A 22209-nucleotide genomic window follows, 5' to 3' on the forward strand; every position below is an offset into this window, starting at 1 on the left:
ATCAGCCTAACCTTAATTCACACTATACCCAATGGATTCAATCCAACAAGTGTTTATTAAGCACCTTCTGTATTGAAGGCACTGAGCTAGGGACAAAGTATAACAAAGGCAAAGTGAAAATCTGACCTCAAGGAGTTCATAATTTACCTGCACATATTCACAGTCACCTTCACATATTGCTTATGTTAGCCAAACTGGACTACTCATTCTTAATGCCATCTGAATCTTTATGCCTTTGCTTATGCTTTTCCCATGCATGGAATATACTCCTTTTTGCCCTCTATTTGGGGAAGGTCCCACTCAGTTTCTACCTTCATGAAGAAATAGAATCACTCCACCTGACTGAAGAAGGAACACAAGTATGCAAGCATTACTATCCCTAGTAATATATAGTACAACCAATATCCCTCCTTCTTCAAATTTTTCTTAGCATTTTGCCTGGATCTTTACTTTGCATTCATCTTGTTCTCACTTGCATCCTAATTATTGGGGATACTTGTCCTTTCCTTTCACCCTAGATGCTCAGGGTGTTACTATATGGTATTAAGCCATGGAATACAACTGCCTTTGAAGAACTAAACGTGGGCATCACATAGAGGGAATTGAAGAGGATCATGGTGGGTGTGAGCAGAATGCAATATATGAGCATTGAGGAACTCTGAAGAACAGGAGTAAAAGATATCAAGGAATTATGATAGGAAGAGCAGATGTGCTGGTCGTGTGAAGGAAGAAAGTGTTCCACTGATACCTTTGCAGTGTCAGGCAAAGGAGAAGAAAGGCTCTAGCACATTGGGTGAACCTTGTGGGGAACCTGTGGGAAAACATGGATGAATTGCACAGGATGGACAAGCACAGATGGGATGCAATTTTCATTATTGTAAAGAACTCCCAAATTGATGAAATCACAGATCCATCTGAGTAGGGTGTTTGTGTGTTTATGTTTGTTCACACACACACACAGAGACACACGAATATCCATATATACTGAAAAATACATAATTTAACAAATTAATAACACAGTTCTGTTTGTATCCCCTTTTGCAGTTTTCTTCCATGCATTTAAAAATGTTTTTGGATGCTTTTTTGAGTGTAAATATTGCTACCTACTAACTTACCTTCTCCCTCCAATAGAATCCTTCCCTTATAACAAATATGTATAGTCCAGGAAAAAAAAAAAGGTCAGTACATTGGCCATGTCTGAGAATGCCTATCTCCTTGTGCATTTCTTTTCCATCTTCTCTGTCAAAAAATGGGAGGTGTGTTTCATCATCAATCTCTTGAAGTCATTATTTTTCACTGCTTTGATCAGCATTCTGAAATCTTTGTTCCCATAAGTTTTGTTGCCTAAGGCAACGGTATGCATTCTAGGATGTCAAAAAATTAATGTTGTAGTTTAAAAATAGTAATAAATAACAAAAATATAATAATTGTGCCAGCAAACAAAATAATGCAATTAAAAGTCTTGTGGCACAGGGAGAACGTAAGAGTAGGAAAACATTAGAGGGAACCTATCCTATATTTAGGTAGTGAAGTAAAGTCAGGGACAGGAGGAAATCTGAAAAAAAAAATGTAAATAATTTGGATACTTAACATTCTTCTCTTTGTAGCTATGAGAGTATTTTCTCCCCCAGAACAGTTAAGTAAAACAAGAGAATGATTGTATCTGATTATACATGTACCTAATATCACTATTTTTCTGTTTGTTAAAAATGAAATGTATGTTTTATAAGTTAGTACCAACATTAACCAATTTTTTAAATTGAAGTTTTTTTGGCATTTAAAAATGTAATTTACATTAATGGAGTAATTGTTCTTTTGGTTCTTCTTTATTCAGTTCCTGCAAGTCTTCCCATATTTCATTCCGTAAGGCAAAAGAATGTTCCTTTAATATGTTCATAAATCACAATTTGTTCAGGGATCCCACAGTTGTCAGGTACATAGTACTATGAGTATTTTGTATCAGTTGGGGTTTTCTTATTATCAATGGATTGCTAGGTCAAAGAGTCTGAAAACTTTTGCAATTTTTTTGCATAATTCAAATCATTTTCTGACATTGCTGGCCCAATTCACAACTCCACCAGTAGTGAATTGATGTGCCTTCATGCTAGAAGATTATCTCCTAGGCAGAGCTTGTCTGGGCCACAAGCAAGCAATAAAAATGACACAGTAGGTCCTGATGGGGAGTGTGAGGTCATTAAGGATTGAGAGTCAATAAACCGAAGAAGGAAAAGCAGGAAATGGATATATAAAGTTAATATAAAAAGTCTTATCATGAAAATTAGAGAAGAAAGGAAGGAAATACTATTCACAACCATGACTAGGTAGAGAATGGATACATAAAGGGAGAGAGGGGATCATCAAAGATAAAATGAATAATTTTGATTACAAAATTGAAATGCTTTTTCACAAACAAAATTAATGAAGATAGAAGTAGAAAAGAAACAGTTACCTGGGACAAAACCTTTGTAGCTAATATTGATAAAGGTCTGACAACTAAGACATATAGGAAATTCACACACATATTACACATGCACACACACACACATACATTCTCTAATTAGAGTATCTGCACAAGGAGTTTTCAAATGAAATATGCACTAATAACCCAACAACTATATGAAAGAGTGTTCCAATACTAATAAGAGAAAAGCACATTAAAACAACTCTGAGGCTCCACCTCATCCATCTGATTGGCAAATCAATCATGAAACAATCTCAGTCCTCAAGGAGTTTCCACGAATGATATTGAGGGTTGGGGGGAGCAATGAGGGAAAACATAAACATACGCGAAATAAATACAAGGTAATTGGAGGGGTTGGAGAGGTGAAAGCCACTAGCACTCTAATGTTAGAAAAACCTTCATGCAGTAATTTGTATTTGAGCCTAGATTTGAAGGAAACAAAATTTACTAGAAATGAAGATTCAGAGGTAGTGCATTCTAGGCACAGGGGACAACCAGTGCAAAGGACAGAAAAGGGAAATGTATGGGAGGAACAGAAAGCCAGTCTGACTAGACTGCAGAGTGCTAGAAGGTGAATAATGACTAACCAGGTTGGAAAAGTAGATGGAAGCCTGGTCATGAAATGATTTAAAAGCCAAACAGTAGTTTTTAATTAATCCTAAAGGTAATAGAAGGAGCAGCTAGGTGGCTCAGGGGATAGAGGGCTGGGCCTATTGTCAGGAAGATCTGAGTTCAAATCCAGCCTCAGACAATTACTAGCTGTGTGACTTAACCAAATAGTGGGTTAAGTGACTGTGTAAGTCACTTAACTTCTATTTGCCTTCATTTACTGGATAAGGAAATGGCAAACCACTACAGTATCTCTGCCAAGAAAACCCCATAAACAGTATGGTCCATGGGGTCCTGAAAAATGGCACACGACTCAACAACAATGACAAAAGACAATAGAAGTCACTGTAGTTTGAGTGGGTGGCAGTGTCATAGTCATACTTTAAGAAAATCGACTTTAACAACCATGGATGATCAATTATAGTAGGGTCAGACTTATTGCACTGGGAGAAGAGAGAAGGGAGCAATAGAATGGGGGTAGATAATCCACCAACAAAACAGAACTATAAAAGAGCAGAAGGGGAGATTTAAAAAGTGAGGGAGTGGTGGGCAATGCCTGAACCTTACTCATTGGATTTGGCTCAAACAGGGTATAACATAACCATATAGAAATCTATGTTACCCTATAGGGAAGTAAAAAGGAATAAAGATAAGAGAATGAGGAGGGAGACTAATAGAAAGGAGTATGAACTGGGGGAGGCAGTTGTCAGAAGTAAAACACTTGTGAGGAGGGACAGGGTGAAAGGTAGGTAGAGAAGGATGAACAAGAGAAAAATAGGATAGAGGGAAATATATAAGTATCATAATTTTAAATGTGAATGGGATAAACTCACCCATAAAATGGAAGCAGATAGAATGGTTTAAAAACTAGAATCCTGCAATATGCTGTTTATAAGAAACACATTTGAAGCATATAGACACAATGAGTAAAGTTAAGGGGCTAAAGAAGAATCTATTATGGTTCCACTGAAGTAAAAACAAAAAAAAGCAGGACTAGCAGTCATGATCTCAGACTAAAAAAAAGCAAAAATAGATCTAACTGAAAGATAAAGAAGGAACGTATATCTTGCCAAAAAGGAACCATAGACAATGATGTAATATCAATACTAAACATATAAGCACCATATGGTATAGCATCTAAATTTTTAGAGAAGTTAAATGAATTACAGGAGGAAACAGTAAAACTAAGTGGAGGATCTCAACTTTCTCAAAACTAGAAAAGTCTAATAAAAAAATAAAGAAGAAAGAAGTTGAGGTGTATAGAATTTTAGAAAAATTAGATATGCTAGACCTTTGGAGAAAATTGAATGGGAATAGAAAGGAATATACCTTTCCTAAGTGGTATATGGCATCTCCACAAAAATTGACCATGTATAAAGGCATAAAAACCTTACAACCAAATGCAGAAAATCCGAAATATTAAATGCATCCTTTTCAGACGTAATACAATAAAAATTACATTCAATAAAAGCCAGTGATAGATTAAAAATTAACTAGAAATGAAATAATTTAATCTTAAAGAATAAATGGATCAAAGAATATATCATAGGCACAACAACAACGAGATAACATACCACAATTTATTGGATGCAGCTAAAGCAGTACTTAGGAGAAAAATTATATTTCTAAACACATAAATAAAATAGAGAAAGAGCAGATAAACGAATTGGGCATGCAACTAAAAAAAACTCTAAAAACAAATTTAAAGTCTCCAATTGAACACCAAATTGGAAATCCTGAAAAATCAAAGGAGAGAAATTAAAAGTAAGAAAACCATTGAACTAATAAATAAAACTGATGTGAGTTTTATAAAAAATTTAAAAAAAAACTGGTTAATTTGATTAAAAAAGGAAAGAAGAAAACCAAATTACTAGTATCAGAAGTGAAAAAGGTGAATTCACCACCAATGAAGAGAAAATTAAAGCAATTTTTAGGAGCTGTTTTGCCCAATTATATGTAAATCTGAAAATCTAAACAAAATAGATGAATATTTACAAAAATATAAATTGCCCAGATTAATAGAAGAGGAAATAGAATGCTTAAATAATCCCATCTTATAAAAAAGAAATTGAACAAGCCATCAATAAACTTCATAAGATAAAATCCTCAGGGGCAGATAGATTCACAAGCTATAGTGCTGATACCTAAACCAGGAAGAGCGAAAACTGAAAGAAAACTACAGACCAATTTTTGTAATGAGTATTAATGCAAAAATTTTAAATAAAATACTAGGAAGGAGATTACAGCAATATATCATACGGATCATACACTATGACCAGGTGGGATTTATACCAGGAATGCAGGACTGGTTCAATATTAGAAAGCTATCAGCATAACTGACCATATCAGTAACAAAACCAACAGAAATCATATGATTATCTCAACAGATGCAGAAAAAGCCTTTGACAAAATACAACACCCATTCTTATTAAAAACATGTAGAAAACATAGGAATAAATGGAGCTTTCCTTAAAATGAGAAGTAGTATCTATCTAAAGCCATCAACAAGCATTATATGTAATGGGGATAAGCTAGAAGCCTTCCTAATAAGATTAGAGGTGAAGTAATGATGCCCATTATCACCACTATTATACAATATTGTACTAGAAATTCTAGCTATTGTAATAAGTGAAGAAAAAGAAATTGAAGGAATTGGAATAGGCAGTGAGGAAACAAAATAATCACTCTGCAAATGATATGATTGTATACTTAGAGAATCAACTAAAAAAAAACTAGTTGAAATGATTAATAATTTTAGCAAAGTTGCAGAACATAAAATAAACCCACATAAGTCATCAGCATTTCTATATATTACTGAAAAAGTCCAGCATCAACAGATAGAGAAATTCCATTTAAAATAACTGTAGACAATATAAAATATTTGGGAGTCTATCTGCCAAGACAAATATAGGAACTATATCAACATGACTATAAAATACTTCTCATGCAAATAACGTCAGATCTGAACAATTTTCAAAATATCAATTGCTCATGGGTAGGCCAAGGCAATATAATAAAAATGACAATTCTACCTAACTTAATCTACTTACAAACTAACAAAACTAACAAAATATTTTATAGAGCAAGAAAAAATAATAATAAAATTCATCTGGAAGAACAAAAGGGCAAGAATATAAAGGGAATCAATGAAAAAAATGTGAAGGAAGGTAACCTAGCCCTAGCAAATCATCAAAACAATCTGTTACTCGAAATAGAATGGTAGATCAGTGGAACAGAATAGGTACACAATACATTGTAGAAAATGACCCTAGTAGTTTAGTGTTTGATAAACCCAAAGATCCAAGCTTTTGGAACAAAAACTCATTATTTGACAAAAACTGCTGGGAATACTGGAAAACAATATGGCAAAAACTAGGTATAGAGTGGGCCAGAGATTCCCAAAATGGGCAATACCACCTCCTGGGGGAACACTGGAACAATGGGGGGGAGGGGTAGAAGCCTCGAGTGCAACTGGGGGGCATTGAATAAAAATAAGGGGGCCGTGGAAGCATAAGGAAAGAAGAGAAGATAAAATTTTGAAAAACCATTCGTACATGTTTATCTGTTGTGTAACAGAGTGAAGTCACAGTAATTACATTATTTTCCAAATAAACACACAAAATGCAAGTTATAACTGATCAGTGGTCAAGTCCACAGACAGGTCTTAGCAAGCAAATATTGGGAGGCAGGCATTGTGCAATGTCGGAAAGTCTAGCTCGAATAGGCAGGAATATGTGCATGTAATGACTGTTCACAATACAATACTATACAGTTATATTATGCAATAATGCATCATCAAAATTTCAATGCGGGGAAAAAACCCCACAAATTTACAATAAATTGTTAAATTTAAAATGTGTCATTTTAAAAAATATATATTTTCTATTTTTTTGAAATGACCAAATTTAAAAAAAAAAACCAACTGTGAAATGGTTAAAGAAAGTAGATTTCCAGGGGGCACACTGAGTAATTTTGTTTGAAAAGGGGGTGACAGGCCAAATAAGTTGAGAGACCAACATCTCACACCATATACCAAGATAAGGTCAAAATGGGTACATGATATAGACATAAAGTGATACCATAAACAAACTAGGGGAGCGTGGAATAGTTTACCTCTCAGATCTATGGATTAAAAAAAGAAGTTAGGACCAAACGAGAGATAAAGAGCATTGGAAATGGTAAAATGGATAATTTTGATTATATTATATTTTAAAAGTTTTACACAAACAAGATCAATGCAACCAAAATTAGAAGGAAAGCAAAAAACTGGGGGAAAATATCTGCATCAGGTATCTCTGATATGTGCTTGAAATAACTTGTTTACAATAAAATACTATATAGTGTTTATGATGCAGTATTGCATTATCAAAATTTCAATGCAGGAAAAAACCCACAAATTTACAATAAATTATTAAATTTAAGATGTCATTTAAAAAAATATTTTGTTTTTTTGAAATGACACAAATTTTTAAAAAACTGTTAAAGGGTTAAAGAAAGTAGATTTCTTCTCAAATATATAGAGAACTGAGCCAAATCTATAAGAATACAAGTCACTCGGTTGATAAATGGTCAAAGGATAAGAAGAGGCAGTTGTCAGACAACGAAATCAAAGCTATATTCATAAGAAAAAATGTTCTAAATCACTATTACGTAGAGAAATGCAAGTTAAAACAACTCTGAGGTACCACCTCACACCTATCAGATTGGCTAATATGATAGAAAAAGAAAATAAGAAATGTTGAAGGAGATCTATGTATTGTTGATGGGGTTGTCAATTGATCCAACCATTCTGACGACTTTTTTTCCTTCGGGACTTTGCTTGTACTGTTTACTCATTTTCAACTTCAATTCCTGGTTCGGAATTTTGTTCTTGGGGCAGTCCTGTCTCCCTTCTTGGATGGGCTTTGTTCCCTTTGTATTCTGTATGTTACTGCTATCGCAGAAACAAATAGGGTAGCTAGCATTAGGTCTCATTCTTTGCCTTAATTCTGGCTTGTTTCAGGACCTGATGGCCCACTGCAGGTTCTGGCCTTTGCCAAACCCTACCTTGTCCTTGGATGAGCCCAAGTTGGAAACTGATTTCTGTCCCATGCTGTGACCTTGCTAGGTCTCCATGAGATGCTGGAGATCATGTGAATCTCAAGTCTTCTGCATGGCCCTCCTTCTGCGGCCCCTGAGGCACTGTAGTTATCCAGGTATCCTTCCATGGATCCCAGTGATACAAATAATGATGTACATAGTCAAGCACTGTTTCATGCACAGTAACCTACTGTGGCTGATTATGTACTCACTTTTGCTCTGACAGGTTAGCTCTCCAATTAACAGCGTTTGTGATAGCTTGTAATATCCCTCATCAGACTGTGGGCTGACTACTTTCAGGTCCATTTATGGGAGCTTTTATTGGTTTCCTTGGCCCACCTCCTCACCTTGCCACTTCTAGCAAGTGGTTTATCTGCTATTGTGCTGGTCTCCTTGGTCTTTTATAACATTAGTCTTTCTGGGGTCATTTTCATATATTTGCTCAGGTTATCTGGGAGAGCTGGGCTTCTCTATGACCTTGCCTGTTTCCATCAACTGGAAATTGACTCCTTAGAAAAAGAAACACTTTTCTGAAGTATGGCTTACTGTAACTTTTTTTTTGCTTACATGTTAATAGTTAATAGTTTTCTTTTGGAAGCATAGCCAATTATAACCTCAGAGTTTACATGCTAAAAGTTTAAATTTTTTTCTTTCTTTGTAATTTTTGTAAAACCCACAGCCTCTTCCAAGGTTGTTTTTAGTATGATTTTTAGTTAACTGTTGCATCTCTCAAATCACTGCATGTATGCCAGTTTTAGGCTAATTATGAGAACTTGCCCATCATAAGTTTTCCTTCAGATAAGGGCTACTTGCATCTGTCTTGAATGTGTGCCAAGGCCAAGGTGCTTGAAAGATCAATCATGAGTTCAGGAAGGACTTCCTGTGAACTTGGTCAAATGCACCCTGTCTAGTCAATGCTCCCACATCTTCAAGACCAATTGTAAAGTGAGAACTCTGATATGCTGGATCGGAAGCAAAGCTTTTCTTTTTATAATAGCAATTTCTCCTCAGATGACTTATATTGTAATCCTCCTGTGGATGCTGGCGCTTGTATCGGTCTATCAATGACTGGCAGAGGGCCAGGAGCTAGGAACATGCTTCTCCCCTGGAAGCGCTCCAAAGGCCTTGGCTGCTTTGTCACTCTGTGAACCCAATATCCAGCTAATTCTCTAAGTTATAGCTGGCTGTAATGTATCCTTCAATAAACCATCCTGCTGTGTGACCCTGGGCAAGTCACTTAACCCTGACTGCCTCAACCCCCCCAAAAAATAAAATAAAATAAAAAACAAACCATCCTGAAATATACAGGAGATATACATTAGGTTTTGCTTTAAACTTTTAATAGCTCAAAGGCAATGTTTACTAGATATCTATGCAAATATAGAGCATTTAACTGTTAAATTTGAAGGAATGAGTTAGAGAGACTGATAGCTCTTCTAATCTTTGGAAATTGTTCCACAAACCTAGGAGAGCTGCCCTCAAAAGATAAATTTTTGTTGAAATTTTTGGGAAGGTAGGTTTGAGCCAGATTGTAGAGGGTCTTGAAAGTGGAGGAGTGAATACGCACATTTATATTAGAGGCTTTGTTTTTCTTGCTTTTTCAGTGAGGGAAGGGGGAGAGGGGAAGAAGAGAAGATGCATCTTCATGAAAATAAAATAAAATTTAATATAAAAAATAAAGTTGAGGAGACCTAGGACTTAGTAACCAGATATGGTGATCAAGGAATGAGGAAGAATCAAAGATGATTTTGAAGTTTTAAAACTTAGAGTGACTGAGTAAATGAATGTAACATTGACAGAAGTCAAGAACTTAAAAGTGTTTGGGTTTAGGTAGGGGGAAATGATTGCAGTTTTAGATACATTTGAGTTTAAAGCAATGGTAGAACATACTGTCAAGCAACCTGGAAAGGGAAGCTGCAGTGGCTAAACTGTTTAGGACCCTTTGTCTGATGTGGCGAGATGGGGAATACACAATGAGGCAAGAAGGCTGTTGTTGTTTGTCCAATGACATCAGGAGGGTGATATCTTGACTTGCAAGTGAACTGGATTTAAGTGAGGCAGAGCTGTGCAAAGTCATCGGCTTCACTCTCTCCTCCAGGGTCATCAGAGTTAAGTGGCAAAATAAAGGTCTGGACCACTGGAGATGGCCGCAGATGCAGTGTGAGACCTTAGCCTTTTAAAGCTAAGGTCTTTCCCAGGTCTCAGTTTGTCTGAAGCAACACCCATTCAATGTTTAAAAGCTAGGTAAGAATTCAGACTAAAGATGGCCTAGTTTGCCTCCTCAAAAGAAGGCTTACTAAGATGAGAATGAGCTCTTAAGGGTATAAAAAGTACTTTTCAACTTGTGGCAAAAGAGAGTGAAATAGATGAGAAAAACATAGGATTTAAAGGTGGAAGGGACCTGAAAGATAATCCAGGGGTAAAGAACCTGCGGCCTCGAGACCACATGTGGCCTTCTAGGTCTTCAACTGCTGTTCTTTAACTGAATCCAAACTTCACAGAACAAATTCCCTTAAAAGGATTTGTTCTGTAAAACTTGAACTCGGTCACAAGGCCTCACCCGAGGACCTAGAAGGCCACATGTGGCCTTGAGCCCACAGGTTCCCCACTCCTGCTAGTCCAAGCCTGTCACTATCACACACACCCCCCTTAACCTCTTCCCCCGATATGATGGAAAAGGACAAGGAGGCCTAGGGGAGTTAAGTTACTTGGCCAAGATTAAACAGGTAATAAGTAGCTGAGGCAGTGTTTGAACCCAAGTCCTCAGACATGAAATCCATTGCTTGTCACCATAACACAGCTGCCACTGTGCATGACATTGATTCTTTTCTTCTGAGTAATTAGGGGGTGACCCCTTTATGTATGCCACCAAAAGTTTCAGGATTAATACATCTTCTCCTGGCTAGGTGTCACAGGAGATAGAACAATGGACTTGGAGTCAGGAAGACCTGAGTTCAAATTCAAACTCAGACACATGCTTTCTGGCTCTGGACAAATGATTTAACCTCTATCTGACTCAAAATGAGTAAAATAATAGTACCTACCTTATGGTGAGGATAAAATAGTATTTGTAAAAACACTTAGTGTGCCTGGCACATAGTAGGCACCTGATAAACTTCCTTCTCCTACGGGCATGGGGATGATAATTCACAATTATTTAGTGTTTTTAGATTTGCAATGCACTTGACAATGACAGATTTTCTAGTGTTTGGGGGTTAATAAATTAATGAAGTCCTGGAGAAGATAGGAAATGTATGTGGAAATACATTTCCCGGAATCTTTCGGTTTCCATTTTCCTTCAAGAGACTTATAATGTTGTATTTTTGCGGGCATGGAGCAGAAAAGAGATACCCATCTATTCTCTATTTGGGGTTTTCCTTTGAAGTGATTGGGATACAGGTATGTAGGCTAAGGGGAAGTGAGAACTAAACAAATCCTGGAGAATTGTTGGGCTGACATGGAAACTTGGAGAAATAGTGGATGGGGAGAAGTAAAGAAGAAGTGGAGCAGATCAGATCAGATTTGGGACTCGCTGGGCTATTAACCATAGCAATAGTGAGATACATTCAACTTCAACATGCCCCACTTTTCCTTAGAGCAGTTGCCAAGGAAATTTCAGTGGGTTCTAAAATCATGCCAATGATTTCCTTACTTTATCCCTTCTGCTGAGAGAAAAGGGATTTGATTTTGCACATCATCAATTCTATTCTATAATTTTTCTTGTTTGCTTTCTGTTACCACTTGAATTATCATAACGTTTCAATAAACAACATCGAAACATTGTCATTAAGAGACAGTTGGTGTGTGTGGCATATTTCAAGTCACTACCCTAGATCTATTCTAGATGAAAACTGGGGGCCAGCTAGAGAAAAGCATGTTGATATGCCTGGAGGTCATAGGGAATAGGTTGCTCAGTTGTAGATAGAGTGCCATCTGGTGACCAAAAGACATACTAAATCCCAAGGGATATGTACCTAGTATTCCATCATCCATGTGCACACCATCTATCAGGTATACATTATCTTATTTGATCCTCATCAGATTAGGTAGGTGCTGTTATCCCCATTTTTTCAGATAAGGAAACAAAGGTATAGATGTACTTTGGATAAAGACAGACCAGAGAATAATAGTTATCGATACCAGCCAACCAGACAGAATATAAATTCTGAGGGCTGATTATTTCATTTCTGTCTTTGTATTCCCAGGGTTTAGCACTGTACCTGGCACATTAAAAGCACTTGATAAATGTGGATTGACTGGGGGAGCTGTATAGTGAGGGGAGAGTAAGAGATGTGTTAATAAAAGGGATGTTATTGAGTGACTTTCAATTAGTCTGTAACATTTAAAAAGAGGGATATTTAAGATGATGCCAGAGTGAGAACTGATGTCTTTAAGAGTGATTAGTCCTTTTATTTCTGGGGAATCCATAGCAGTTTTATGGCTGACTGTACTGGGATGAGGTCTTAGGTCCAGGATTGCTCTTTTCTATTCACTTTGAGTTTTAATATCCTACAACTTTTCTACGTATGGTTACGAAACCAGGGGCAGTTTTGTTTTTATTGGGTAAAATGGGCACTTTGGACCCAGCCAATTTGTCTTTTGTCAGTTTTTCTAATGCACATTTGGCTTCTGGATCTGCTAATTAGCAAACATTCATGCTTTATCAGACTGAGGTCTGTCTGTTACCATCAAGGTATTATGAAGCTGGGAAAGGAAGCTGTAGTGTTTCCAAGAGGAATTGTCTTAAAGGTAGCTGTAGATACAAGGATTAGATATCAGGAGCAGTGTAGGCTGGAGGTTATGGATTTTTAAATTAATCAACCTAGAGGTAATAATTGAGTTGGGAAAGCAGAAATTCCCTAATGGATAGTGTAGAAAGTGAAGTTGACTTAGGACTGAACTTTGGGTGATAATCCTATTTCAGGGAAAAGAGGAAACACTAGAATAGGGAATAAATTAAAGGTACGAATTCAGTATTGGTGTAGTGTTGAGACGAGAGCAAATTTCAAGGGAGTTCCCAATAGTGTTATTAGCTGCAGAGACCAAAGAAATTAGGATTATAAAAAAAATTCACTGGATTTTGCACCATTAAGGTGCAGGCAGAATTTTAAGTATATAGTAAAATGAATTAACAAGATGTGAAGAAATAGAGGAAATGTATACAGTCCAATCAATTGAAAAGTTTTGTAGTAAAAGTGAAGATAAATAAGGTAGTTTATATTTAAAAGAGAAAGGAAGTAAATAGTTAACAGAATACACGAACATGTTAGAAAGCATACAGGTACTTTATAAATGCTTGCTGGATTGAACTGAAGAACTGAAGTAACAAGGTCTCTGAGCACATGGGAAGGAAATGATTTAAGAGCAGAAGTGGGGGTAGTGTTTTCCCTGGAAAACAGGGGAAACACTTCTTCCTTTAACATCAGAGAGAAGAAATGGATAGTAGGTATAGAGAACTTTGACTTTCAGTAGCTACAGAGGAACAAGAGAAAAAAAGGACAAATACCAGTTAAAAATGCTAGATCATGGGGTAGATAGGTGGCGCAGTAGAAACAGCACTGGCCCTGGAGTCAGGGGGACCCAAGTTCAAATTCGGCCTCAGACGCTTACTAGCTGTGTGACCCTGGGCAAGTTACTTAACCCCAATGACTACAAAAAAAACAAAATGAAACAAAAATGCTAGGTCATGGATTGTCATAATAGGTCAAGAACATGAGGAAGCCTAGGGAGATGTAGGAATTAAAATGAGTGACCAGTGACTCATTGTACAAGTATAGAAAAGGGTTTTTTAATTCATCTTTTATTGGTTACTAGATAATCTATTCCTTAATAGCTCCATAAAAGAGCAGGTAACAAGAGGTCAAATTTGTCACTCAAATGGTTTTGGATTGTTTTGGTTCAGTTTTATTTGTTCCTTTCATTTCTACCCATAATTCAAAGTTGTTTGCATGCTGCCACCAATTTACATGATTAAATTCAAGTATTGTAATTAACAAAAACATTAAACATAATATTTCCAACTTCTAAATACAAACTTCCTACCTAGAAGAATTCACATACAAACATTAAATTATTCCCCTACATTAAATTATTCCCCTAGAGTAGCTAAGTGGTGCACTGGATAGAATCCAGGCCTGGAGTCAGGAAGACCCATTTTCCTGAGTTCAAATCTAGCCTCAGATAATTACTCTGTGACCCTGGATAAGTCACTTAACCCTATTTACCTGTTTCTTCATATGTAAAATGAGCTGGAGAAGGAAATGGCAAACCACTTCAGTATCTTTGCCAAGAAAACTCCAAACAGGGTCAAGCAGGGTCAGACAACTGAAAAACGACTGAACTACAAAATTATTCCCTATGAGAATCACTCTCTTACAAGTTTCTATTCTAAAGCTGTTGTGTGGTATATAGAAAGAACATTGTTTTGGCATCAAAAGCACCTGGGTTAGAACCCTGGCTCTTCTCATTTGGGCAAGTTGCAACCTCTTTATTCTGTCTTCTAAAATGAGATTAATATTTAGAGTCTATGAAAGAAATACTTAAAATTCTGGTGTGAAGATGAGCAATATCTGGTCTCTCTCTTCCCCTAACAAGTTTTACTGATAAAATTGAGGGCCCAAGACACCAAATAACTTATCCAAGGTGACATAGTAGTGGAAATGCAGTAATTAAAACAAAAGTTCTAATTCCTAGACCAGTGATCTTTCCACACTACATTCTTTCAATGTTACTGCCATTCTTCCAGTTAAAAACAAGCTATAAATACAGCTCACAATACCCATAGACTACATAATAAAAATCAAGAACCTACCCTTTCCCAAGATTAATGGAACAGAAAACATTAAAAAAAATTAGGAAATACTAAAAAAAAAATTTTCCAAGATGAGCTTATATGTAATGCTGGTTTTTTTATATTGTATCCCCTATCTTCAGGACACCCATTGTGATCACACTATTATTCCTCACAACAGTATTTGGGGAATTACTAGCAAATATACATACATACATACATATATAGATATAGATATATATACACACACACACACACACACACACACACACATATATGTATACACTCTTAAAATTTTATAATTGCTGAATTTAAGTTAACCCAGACAACATAACTAAAAATGGTAGCAGTTGTAGACTGCTAATTTTTTTTCAGGCGTAAAATTAAGAAAACAGGCAAAAGAACGTGATTATCACACAAAACAGTTGTGTTAGACAAGACCTTAGAAGTAAGAACAAGAAGTTTTAATGCCACAAGTCCAGGGAAAGATTAGTATGGAGGCTTCATTTAACAGAGACAGAAGAAAATTTCACTTTTATAAGAAGCATGTGGAACAATCTGGACTGCAAATAAAAAATACAGGGAGACTAAAAAAGGGATGGTACAGTAGTCCAAACAGATTTTATTTAACTTGTCCACATATCACCATTATCATCCAATGGTAATGTGCTTAAAATAATGCCGTAACTGAAAACAAAGGGATTAACGTAGTATAATAAGCACTAGGACCTAAATAATATACTTTTTAAATGCTTCAAGTATTCCAGATTATGGGGATAATTACTTTCCTCATCTTGAAAAATAGCATCAAAGGTGGATACACTGCCTTGCCCCTGGAAAGACCTATAATCCCTCAAAAAAGGACACCCTGTGCTTAGGAAAAAAACACAATAATCTGAAGGACAAAGGTCTTAGAGTCACAGTAAGCTACCCACCCTGTAATATAATACCTGTATGTGGTTTGATGTCAAAGGACAACGTAGATCATTCCAAATGAAGACAAAACTATTTGTTAGGCTTGCTCCAGGCCCAATTTAACTTAGATCAGAAACTTAATCTTGGTTATTAGAAAACTATCCAGTTATTTACCTTTTATAGCAATTACAACTCAATAAAATTCAACTGTTCCCTTTGGTGACTGTATATCTACATTGAAATTCTAAGCATCAAAAAGCCTAAACCCCAAGTGAGTTTCTTCTGTGCCATAAATATATGTTTGGATTCTGCTCATGCAAAATTTGGAATAATGCCTTTTACCTAAAGTTCTGGTTGTAGAGATTACAAAAAAGAGCTGATAGCTATAAGAAAGGAAAAACAGCAAATCTAAGAAATATCTTGCTGCCATTTATACGTTTAACCACTGTATATACTTCTTCAGTTCATACTTTTTCTTTTGATTTTGCCCAGAGTAAAGGGAAAGTACTATTTGGTCTCTATGGTAAAAATCCTGAAGTTTCATAGATTAGAGCATTACCTGGTAAAAAAGTATATATTGAGGTACATATGAGGTCTACTGATTAAATCACTGACATTTCCCAATGGAACAGTATAGAAAAACCTGCATACTATAATGACTTATTATTAAGTATTTCCAACTTCCTGGAGTGCTATTTTATGCTTTGCAAGATTCAGTCAGATAAACCAGTCAAAAGCCTTGCATGTGGTATGCAAGCATAGCCAAAACACGCAAATTTGTTATTTCTTGGTACAACAGAACTTAGAAGAGCCATTCTAATAAAACTACTTAGTAGGTGCTTCTAAGCCCAATAAAGAGTACAAAAATAAATTAAAAAATGTACAAAAGCATGGACATTTGCACTCATGATGTGGTACAATGAAAGCGATTATAAACAAAGAGACAAATCCTTCAAAAGGGAAGATGACAATATTTTATTGTTATTACAAAGGCAATTTTTTACTTGTCATATGAATAGCCGCAAGAGCAGACTAAGCGTAATCCTCACACAGGCATCATGTTAGGCACAGTAGGTAGCTATAAATCATATGGAAAAAGAATTTTAACTGCAGATCCCCAAAATTCCCACTTAAAGAGAGATTCCTTGACTTTGCTTTTAAAATACTGTAACCAATCCCTTTATCCTCCCCACTGAAAAATAAACTCAAAGTCACAGAAAATCTTGAAATATTTCTATGTTGTTTTTGTTTTATGGTTTTTTTTTTTAAACAGGAACTAACAGAAGAAACTCAAGTCTACTAGAAACAAAGAGGGAGTAGACATTTGGCAATTCATTACCAATGAATATCTGATAATACACTGTGTTAAGTATTCAGTTTTCATCCATGAAAATAAAGGCTGTCTGTGACCCACAGCCAATCTTGTTTTTACCAAATACAATATACGTAAGGAAAAAATAATTGTCTAACAACTAAATTCTCATAATTCCTACTTAATGTGCATATATATAACAGGGGAGAAATTTGATTACCCAAGGAATTCACAAGTTATAACTCCAATACAAATGTATTCCCTTTCATGGGTAGCAGAAAAGGAGGTAGTGAGAACCTATGGCCAGCAGTATTTGAAACAAAACAGCTTTTTCATCTACCAGTGACTAAGCTAACAATAGTTTAGAAAATTAAAGCTAAATATGGGCAGAGGGAAAACATTCCTATTCCATGTCTGCTCTCTCCAAACCTGATAGTTCAATGTTAGCAGGCACACGTGACCAGTGCTAGATGATCAGAAAAAAACAGGTAGCACTCATACAGGTCTCTCAGTCTGGCATCTGCAGCTTAATGAAAGAAAACAAAACAAACAAACAAAAACCAAATGCTTCTATTATCCTTATAGGGTATCATAAAAACTGCTTTAATTCCTCTTTTTTTTTTCAATTCCTAAGTGCACCAATAACTCTTTAGCATACTGATGTTTCAAGGAAGTATAGGATTAGAAGTGTGTGAAGTTTATTAATATAAGGAAGACTCAGTGAGTTCTATGATATTGAAAAGTAATGCAATATCTTAGAACCAAAATTCCATCAATATTTGGCCAACTTGAACGCTAATAGTAAATATATTCAAATTGAAACTACTCTGAAAATCTGTTAGAAAATAATTTTGGGTAATGGTTACTATTCATTGAAATGTATAAGGAGTACAAAATGCAACTCTCACATTTTCTGAATTGCTCAGAACTGAATAGACTAATGTGTTACCACCATGGTGTGACTTCTGTAAGAAAATCATTATCACTATTTATCAGATATCAAACTGCTAGGTTTCACTTAAAAATTAGCAGAGGAAAATCTAAGCCAAGATTTCTAGAGTGAAAAAAAAATACCAAATATCACCCCTGATTGATCACTATCTACCTTACATATGTCTGTGAGAGGATTAATGACAGTTTGCACTGGTATTGTCTGCCCATGCTGAATGTAACATTAGCCAATGTGATCAGAACTATAGTGTTGTAACCAGAGCTATTAAAAAAATCAGTTTTAAAAGTTGCCAGATACTAAAGAGACTGACAACTGCATTTAAAACCATGATCACCTAAGGACCCTACCAAAAGCAGTAGAGTCACCATCCAAGTAGCTGTGTTCAATGGGAAGACTTTGCCACTGAGAAAAGCTGCTGGAGAGCTCTTTTGTGGAGAAGTCATCAAAAATCTTGTATGAAGGATGCCAGCCAAATAACCAGTGCTCCTGTAGATCACCAGTGGAAGAGCTAATTCCTCAAAAGTTCATTCAGGATGTTAGAGTTACCATACTTTTTTGAAGCAAACCTCATTTGGTTTCAAGTATGACCCAAATATCTGGAAGTACTCCACTTGAGGGGCTATTGCCAGTAACAGCTCACTTCATATGGTCTTTAATGTCCCATACGAGCAGTTCTCATAGCATTACAGCATTTACCAGTAGACAAAAATGAATTAGTTTCATGTTACAGTGAACAACCTGGGCTCTCTAAGGAACATTTATGGTATTCTTGCGTTTAATCATATACATTATCCAGACTTTCAGTTCAAGATAAAGGAAACATACATGGGCTTGAAATCACTATACCATCTATCATTTGACAATGTCTTATTTCATGACAACATACTCAGTCCAACTCTTTCAAGTTGCAATTTACATAACATTTCCATTCTTATGGCTGGATAAGTCCTTTTTCAAATTAAAATCAGTAAGTATGCCTTTTTTTTTGTTTCTCCACTGAAATAAATAAGTATTTATGGTGGCAATTATTTAGAAAACCTCATTACATAGATGAACTTATAACTAGCAATTGCACTATATTCCAAAAACTAGACAAATGCAGTCTTGTCCTTTGCATTCTTCACCCAAATTCAGTGCATCAATTAAAAAATTATGCAAAACGATTTTGCATGAAAAGTTGATGAAGCATATTATTTAACATAAAAAGATGCAATCTCTGAGGAACTTTCAAGGAAAATCATTTATCTAATACTTCTATATTCAAGACAAAAAAAATGTTTAGGTTATATCCTAAACACATAGGCAACTGCCCTACTGCTCTGCCACTTGACCATTAATACGTAAGCAGATTGCAGACTTGAGAATGACAGCTCAGCATTTAAAGAAGGCTAAAAGGCAATCTGCCAAATTTCTACATGCTACCAAATCACTTCAAAATCTATAGTCCCCGGAGCAAAATATCAGCTAGACTCAAAGGGGACTGGCTTTAAAATTTGCCATCTCTTAAGTTGGAATGTTTTCATGTGAAACACATTCCAGTCAATTATCCAAGTTTAAATTTCTGTAGAATAATTAATTTAATGTTACTCAAATACGAAAATTCTACTTAAAAAAAACTTTAAAAATTTGATTTTGAATATAGCTGTTAACTATAAGCATATCCCTCCATGGTTAATGTCATTCTTTTTAACAGTCTTGGCAACAAGCAGTTTATTGAAAGTGTAAACACTCTGACAGCAAACATCTGGTTAAAAAATTCAATCAAAAATGGAAAATAATCTTTGGATAGAATTTCACTGATTCTTTAACTTTTAGACTCTTTGAAATCCAAAAAAAGCTAGTGTTTTGCTCTTGTTCATTTGTCAATACAAGAGTTTATAAAATTCAATTAAAGCTCTCAGATTTCCCAGAAATAAAAGCCCAGAGATTTGCAGACATAATAAAATTTATTTAAATTTCATGCATTATGGTAGCTACAGGTGTTATCATATGAAACTGAAGGACAATAATTTTGCTCTGTCCATACAATGTAGCCTTATAAGTTAAATGAATGGGAGGTTCCACAGTTACAAAGAAACAGAAAGGGTTAAAATGTTTTAAGTTTTAAATTTTTTGAATGGAAATAGTCATTGACTGTTGCTTTTTCATTTCTGAGGGATGTTACAGGGAGGGGATTCTCCATTATTTAAATACACAATTACATAGTATCTTATATTAGGGGAAAGTAACAATCTAAAAAAGTCAACTCTTCAATAGATGGCCAAGACTAAAAATTAAATTAGGGGCTTCTAGTAATATTTTGAAAGTTTTCTTTCCCATTTTTCATTCACCTGAAATTTGTTTTTCAGTCATAGTTATGGCAGATTGTTAACCTTCAACCTAAGAAGAACTACAATGCCGATAGGTGGCTCAATAAAAAAATTAATTTCAGTTTTAGATTGAAGAAAACTCAGCTTTCTTGTTCAAACTGCTTAGATCACAAATTTAAACTGTGCTTGATTCTACTTATCTCACTCCAAATATCATTATGTGCAAATTCTTATGATCATAAATATTTGGTAGTTGATTTTCTTAATTCATATTTAGCTTTACACAACAAGGATTATCCAGCCTTCAAAGTTACCAATACAGAGAGTGAACTGAGTAACTTGTAAGAACTGGCAATTTTCACTGATGCAGTTTTCAAACTCAATGCAGCTTCTATAAATATTAATAGAGGCACTTCATGCCAGATCTTGCAAGTTTTCTTTTTTGTGAATTCCACTGATTTAATTGGTTACTAGATTTTTACAGAGGGGAAGAATTTCATTATGTTTTACTTATAAAACCACAGAATGCTGTTTGTCATTTCAAAACAATGTGTTTAAGAAATCAAGTAAACAAACCTAAATATTAATTTTGGCAGAAAATAAAACTGACATAAAGCTAATAAAGCAGTGTCATGTTTGAACAAACGTATTTTAGTTTTATGAATGCACTAACCACCGAAAGGGACAAAACTAATTTTTTTCCTTTAATAACAACCTTGAACATTGTTTGTAAATGCCTCATTTAAAACAGTGGGTGGGTGGGTGGGGTAGTTTAGAAAAGTCCAAGTAATAAAATGTATTCAATTACTTGGAAAGTTAAAAAGCTAATGCAACAGTGTTACATCCAGATAAAAAACATTATTCAAAAGCAATTCAAATACCAAAAAGGATTTCAAATTGAATATTTTATTAACATGGTAGTTGTCTCTGTAACATGTGCACACACACTCGCACACTCTGAATGATCTGCCTGGAAAAAAGATGTCTAAATATGCCTAAGGGGAAAATTAAAAATAAAAAATTCCTTTAGGTTTTCATTATTGTAGGCAATTATGTCCACATCACTTACAAAGCTATTGCCAAATCTGTCCAAGGAAGCAGAATTTGGGAGGAGAAAAAAAACTCTGGGGAAATTCAACAGTGGCATAGCAGAGCTCTCAATATGAGAAAGCTGACATAATGTGGACTTTTGCTGTGAAATTTGTCTTTGCAAAACATGGGGAGAAGTTTATCAATGGGCAGAAAATAAGAGAAGGCGGTGTGAAGTAGGCTTTTGCAGAGTCAATTTTCCTCACAGTATTGTGCAGGGTCATCGAGAAAAATGCTTAGTCCTTCTCTGGAACCAGTTTCAGAACTTTTCCAATTGCAATGGTCTTCCCTAAAAGACAACAACAATGACAAAATAAAAATAAAAAACCACCTTTTCATTAACAGTCTAGACAAATTACAAAATCATTCTGACCTCCTGAGGTCCCATTTTCAATACATAAATCAACTTAAAAAAATTTAAGTCCAAAGGAATAACTTTTTATTAGGCAATATTTTACTAGTTATGGTATGGACTATAGTATAATAAACAACTGCGTAAGTCAGAATTTACAGTGGAAAAATTCAAAAGGCTTACTGACATCTTACGTCAACAAATGGAAAGTTTTAGATAACATATATAAGTGGTTAAACACAAAAGGTAGACACAGAAGGTGTAATCTCTATCACTAGAACTTTATAATGTAAAATAAGTGTAACTGTTTAGGACAAAGAAACAGTTATTATTGATGTATG

General features: G+C 35.3%; 1 protein-coding gene across 2 annotated transcripts in view; it reads right to left on the reverse strand.

Moving 5' to 3' along the window:
• Positions 1-16805: 16805 nt before the first annotated feature.
• GSPT1 (G1 to S phase transition 1) overlaps positions 16806-22209 on the reverse strand; it is a 49744-nt gene continuing 44340 nt past the window's right edge. For both annotated transcript variants that reach the window (XM_027839108.1, XM_027839107.1), the window contains exon 15: positions 16806-21805. In XM_027839108.1, coding sequence (XP_027694909.1) covers positions 21753-21805 — 53 coding nt within the window. In that variant the 3' untranslated portion in view covers positions 16806-21752. The remainder of the gene's footprint in view (positions 21806-22209) is intronic.

Source organism: Vombatus ursinus, unplaced genomic scaffold (assembly GCF_900497805.2).
Source record: "Vombatus ursinus unplaced genomic scaffold, bare-nosed wombat genome assembly UNPS02014832.1, whole genome shotgun sequence".
Classification (NCBI taxonomy): Eukaryota; Metazoa; Chordata; class Mammalia; order Diprotodontia; family Vombatidae; genus Vombatus; species Vombatus ursinus.